We start from the raw sequence: 6000 nt of genomic DNA, 5'->3' as shown, positions 1-6000 counted from the left end.
CTGTATAGGCCTAAAAACACAAATGAATACAGGAACATGTATTACTATTACAGTTTGGTATTTCATCTTTACTTAACCTTCAACCTTTCTTATTTATTTTTATTTTATTCATTTTTTTACCTTTATTTAACTAGGCAAGTCAGTTAAGAACAAATTCTTATTTTCAATGACGGCCTAGGAACAGTGGGTTAACTGCCTGTTCAGGGGCAGAACGACAGATTTGTACCTTGTCAGCTCGGGGATATGAACTTGCAACCTTTCGGTTACGAGTCCAACGCTCTAAACACTAGGCTACCCTGCCGCCACTAGGCTACCTTCAACCTTTCTTGTTTAACCTTCAACCTTTCTTATTTAACCTTTAACCTTTCTTATTTAACCTTTAACCGTTCTTATTTAACCTTTAACCTTTCTTATTTAACCTTTAACCTTTCTTATTTAACCTTCAACCTTTCTTATTTAACCTTTAACCTTTCTTATTTAACCTTTAACCTTTCTTATTTAACCTTTAACCTTTCTTATTTAACCTTCAACCTTTCTTATTTAACCTTTAACTAGGCAAGTCAGTTAATTAAGAACAAATTCTTATTTACAGTGACGCCCTACCCCCCCGGCCAAACCTGTACTACGCTGGGCCAATTGTGCGACGCCCTATGGGACTTCCAATCACGGCCGGGTGTGATACAGCCTGGATTCGAACCAGGGACTGTAGTGACGCCTCTTGCATTGAGATGCAGTGCCTTTTGCATTGCCCATGTTTGAATTTCAAGCATACCACACCCAGAGTGCAAATTACAGGGGGCCCAGGGGGGGTCTCAGAACCCCTGAATGAGACATGAGTCCCCCGAAATGCAACAAAGTCTAACTTTGGTGTGGTCTCTAAATAATCCTAATTTAGTTATTCTTCTATTTGTTTAAAATGCTATTTGTACTGCTACAATGGTACATATTAAAATAAAAATGTATTCCAGATTAAACAAACACCCCCACCTCTGAGTCATGGTTTAAAATATTTTTGTTCCATGTGGCCTAACATCCCGGGACAGTCACATATCTCAGCCATTTTCAGGTGTCCCAACTTTTCTTTCTACAAAAAAGGTCCTTTTGTCAACAAGATGCATTCATTAATTCCGACCCCAAGAGTGTAGACCCAGTAAGTATGTTGACATGCACACTAGTAATTCGATATTAAACTGATTATGGCAGTAGACATATTACACAATAATCATGTAAACACCTCACTCTGCTAATCTTAACCGGTGTAATGTCAAAATAGAAGTAAGCATACGCTGATTAAAACACCTGGTTTTCTGAGCAAATCTTTCAAAATATAGGAACACGCAAACATCGTAGACAAAAGTGCCCTCTTTGGCCTCATGGGGTGGAATGTTATTCAAACGTTTCTTAACGTCCCCAGTAATACATTTTTTGTTTGTTTTTTTTACGACGAAAATCCGGTGTTTCTATGTCAAACAGTTTTTGTTATATTTCAGTCTTCTGTGGTGTATATAAAGCGTAATATTGGGATGCAAACTCAACATGGAATAGATTTCAACTCTATGTCTAACATGTTACAGGTGTCTTCTTTTTGTTGAGCCCATAACCATGTGTGAGGTTTATACTTTGTTTAAGACTAACAAGAATCACTCTGTGTGACCCTGATTTAGCCCACTGCAGTAAATGGTTAATCGGCATTACTATATCTGAAACTCCGCTGTATGGAAAATCGGTCTTAACATAGAATATTTAATAATTGAATATATTGAGTGATATTAGTGCAGACAGTAGGTCAATAAATAAAGTGTATGTTTACGAGCTGCAGAGAGATGCCAGTATGCGGCTAGCTCAGACGGCTAGGTTGGCAATGACAGCTCTGGTGAACTCGTCGCTTGTAGCATAGCCTCCCAGGTCTCCTGTGCACACCCAGATCTGCGCATGTGCTTCCCAAAAATAACATGTTCGCTGTGATAGAATGTTTATTTTGATTGGTGATTTTCTGCAGAGTGCCATCAGGTAGCCTGATTTCAGATGTCTCCATGGAAACAGGATTATTAGGGAAATCGTTCTTCTTGCAAAGCATGTAAATACTTATATCAAACTATTATATTATTGTGACTATCCAAAAATAATACCACATTTTTGTGTGTATATTTTTGTGTGTATATAACCACATTCGGAGATAATCACCAGATTATCATTACACTCAGAGATAATCACCAGATGTCATTACACTCAGAGATAATCACCAGATGTCATCACACTCAGAGATAATCACCAGATGTCATTACACTCAGAGATAATCACCAGATGTCATTACACTCAGAGATAATCACCAGATGTCATCACACTCAGAGACAATCACCAGATGTCATCACACTCAGAGATAATCCCCAGATGTCATCACACTCAGAGATAATCACCAGATGTTATCACACTCAGAGATATTTTGGAGTGGACGAACATTCGCAGGTAGCCTACTTATAATTTGTTGACAATAAGATGAAAACATCATGACTGGTTGTGTTCATGCCAAATTAATACATTTTGCTTACTATATATTAGGCCCATAAAAATAATCATGCACAAGGAGGTCCCACAAAAAAATAGAGACAGCATATATCACAGTATAATAGGCACTCTGATCAAACCTCATATAACTAACTATACCCTACTCCCTCCCTCATTAGTGTTATGACATTTTCGTTACGACACAAATGACTGTCATACCGCCTTCGCATTACTCTACAGCAACTCCCATTCATCATTTTATCACCCATCCTCATTCATTCAATCCATCACTGACAACCCAGACAGACAGGCATATCCACAGACACCCATGGCTCAGTGATGGAGTTGAGGGGGCCTCCCTAATGATGCTGTGACATAGCCAGCCAGGGATAATGCCTTCCTAATGATGCTGTGACACAGACAGCCAGGGATAATGCCTTCCTAATGATGCTGTGACACAGACAGCCAGAGAAAATGCCTTCCTAATGATGCTGTGACACAGACAGCTAGCGATAATGCCTTTCAAATGATGCCGTGACACAGACAGCTAGCAATAATGCCTTCCTAATGATGCTGTGACACAGACAGCCAGAGAAAATGCCTTCCAGAGAAAATGCCTTCCTAATGATGCTGTGACACAGACAGCCAGGGATAATGCCTTCCTAATGATTATGTGACACATACAGCCAGGGATAATGCCTTCCTAATGATGCTGTGACACAGACACAGAGAGTTATCACTCATACCAGCAACAGCCTGGGATTAATCCCTAAATGCTTTTAACTAGGACACATTAACAAGTCACATCAAGAAACTTGTTTCAGTGACAATCTACCTCAAGTTTGGGGTAGGCCTATTGGGATGTCAAAATACACACTTAAAATTAAACACGACCCAGTGAATGATGTTCAACACAAGACGAGTCAGTCCTGGATTTTGAGTAATTATTTGGAGAGGCACCTCAAATGGCACCATGTTAGCCATTCAAACACTAACCACGAGGCAAAAACACCAACTGTATATTCAACCCCAAAGCCAATTCTTGTTTTGGCCGCCTTTCCTTCCAGTTCTCTGCTGCCAATGACTGGAACGAACTGCAAAAATCACTGAAGCTGGAAACTCATATCTCCCTCACTAGCTTTAAGCACCAGCTGTCAGAGAAGCTCACAGATCACAGCACCTGTACATAGCCCATCTGTAAACAGCCCATCCAACTACCTCATCCCCATGCTATATTTATTTATTTATCTGGCTCCTTTGCACCCCAGTATCTCTACTTGCACTTTAATCTTCTGCACATCTACCATTCCAGTGTTTAATATCTATATTGTAATTACTTTGCCACCATGGCCTATTTATTGCCTTACCTCCCTTGTCCTACCTCATTTGCACACACTGTATATAGACTTTTTCTACTGTATTATAGACTGTATGTTTGTTTATTCCATGTGTAACCCTGTGTTGTTGTACGTGTCGAACTGCTTTGCTTTATGTTGGCCAGGTCGCAGTTGCCTACCTGGTTAAATAAAGTTGAAATAAAAATATATATATATATATATATTTATTAAAGTGTTGAATCTACATTTCAACATCTAACAAGTCACACATGTAGCTTAGAAGGAATATGGCTTCTCCATTTCCACAGCTTGGCATTACTACCTCCATTTACATTGAAACTAGCTGTATCCCCTTCCTGCCTGCTACACCCCAGTACTCTGAAGTACTCTCTAGAGTGCACAGTCATGTGACAGCATTAGGTTACAGTTAGGTTCTAGTGCATTGAGTTTTGGGGGCAGTGGGATATGGCTGACTGCCCTGGGTATGGTAGTATGGTCTCACTGTGAAAAGGTTATGAGTCAGGTTAATGAAGGACTACAGCCGATCCAGGATTTGGACCTGGTTAACACCGTGCGTGACACTTTATCCACGTTTCGGGTCCCTAATTTTCAGACCGATACCTTGAAAGAGCAGACTTTTCTGAGAAATGCATCCCATTTTTTTGGGGTTGTTTGAAAGATTTGATCCCAGTTGGAAAGTACAACATCAAGTCAAAACAAAACAATGCACAGTTATCCGATTTCGCCGCTGAAGAAAAACAAAACCTGATGTCATCTTTGGAGTGCTTTCACTTGATTATGATCTTAAGTCCAAAGCAGCTGAGAGAAATATAATTTTAAAACCTGGCCAGAATTCAAGCTCCTAACAAGTCTTTCACAAATCTGCCTCTACTCAACTGTGGATGAATCAATAGACTACCTACCTGTGCTACCCTCATACTGTGCTAGCCTCACATACTGTACGGTAGAACGGTAAGGGAACCCACCTTGGTGGACGAGTCCACAGCAGAGCCTCTCTCCAGCAGCTCCTGGACCAGCTCCACATGGCCCTCCTTAGCTGCCAGGTGCAACGCGTTGAGCCCATTCTGAGGAAGAAGAGAAGAAGGGACACACACACAGAAGGTCAACTTCAAAACAAAATGGAGGATTGACACAAAAATTTAAAAAAGGCAACGAGAGAAGTGACTGGGTGTACCTCAAGGTCCATAACCTAACGGTGCCCCTCTCCCTCTCTCGCTCTCCCTCCCGCTCCCTCCCTCTCCCTCTCTCCCTCCTTCTCTTGGCTGTGAAACCGTGTTGTCTACTTTCTCGCTTGACGGGGTGACATAGAAATATTAAAGCCACTACTGGAGGTTAGAATTTGCACCGTGTCACGATGGTGGTGGACTAGGGCCAGACCAGGATTTACTATGTAGGCCTGGTGGTATTAATAAAGCCTATCAGTGCGTGTGTGTGTGCGTGTGCGTGTGTGTTTGTGTGTATGTGTGTATGTATGTATGTGTGCGTGTGCGTGCGTGCGTGCGTGCGTGCGTGCGTGTGTGTGTGTGTGCGTGCGTGTGCGTGTGTGTGTGTACATGGGTGTGGCAGTCTGGTGTTTGCTTGGTGTGTGATTTTGTTCATTGAATGCAAAAGTCCCCAGAACAGCAGAGTCAGGCATTGCTGGGACTTATGCATGGCTAGTCTACCTATTAAGCATGGACGGTAGCTGTATATACCGTATACCAGGATATTTATACATTTTTCAATACCGTCAATACCGTTGAAACTATTTATTTTATGTTTGTTTTTTTATACATTTGAATACTTGTAGCTACTTAAGTAAATAACTGTAGTCAACTTGTGTAATGCGTTAGGAGATAAAAAAATATTGTTTTCTTCATTTCAACTGTCACATCATTTTTCACTATGAAGCTTGCCAATAGTCCCCAGTCACGTGCTGTTTGTTTACGAGCACACAAAGACGAGAGACTTGTGAGTCACTCACTGTTGTGCAGCATGGGTGATGTACTTACAGTATAGAATTCACAACCAAATGTTTGCCAGCTAAATATCTTCTAACTATTAAGTTAACTGTCTAAAATATGCTAAATGCTCTGCAGTTAAGTACTTCATTTGCTAATTAAGTAGCTGGTTAGCTATCTAGCTAAGTGATTAGCTT

General features: G+C 40.8%; 1 protein-coding gene across 1 annotated transcript in view; it reads right to left on the bottom strand.

Annotated features, from left to right (window-relative positions):
- Nucleotides 1–6000, bottom strand: part of LOC139379080 (ankyrin-2-like) — a 136859-nt gene that overhangs the window by 90649 nt on the left and 40210 nt on the right. Inside the window, exon 3 of the mRNA XM_071121850.1 lies at nucleotides 4829–4927. Within this exon, the coding sequence (XP_070977951.1) occupies nucleotides 4829–4927 (99 nt within the window). The remainder of the gene's footprint in view (nucleotides 1–4828; nucleotides 4928–6000) is intronic.

The sequence above is a fragment of the Oncorhynchus clarkii genome, chromosome 21 (genome assembly GCF_045791955.1).
Source record: "Oncorhynchus clarkii lewisi isolate Uvic-CL-2024 chromosome 21, UVic_Ocla_1.0, whole genome shotgun sequence".
NCBI lineage: Eukaryota > Metazoa > Chordata > Actinopteri > Salmoniformes > Salmonidae > Oncorhynchus > Oncorhynchus clarkii.
Note: the sequence above shows the minus strand (reverse complement) of the source record. Positions and strands in the feature narration are given on the sequence as shown.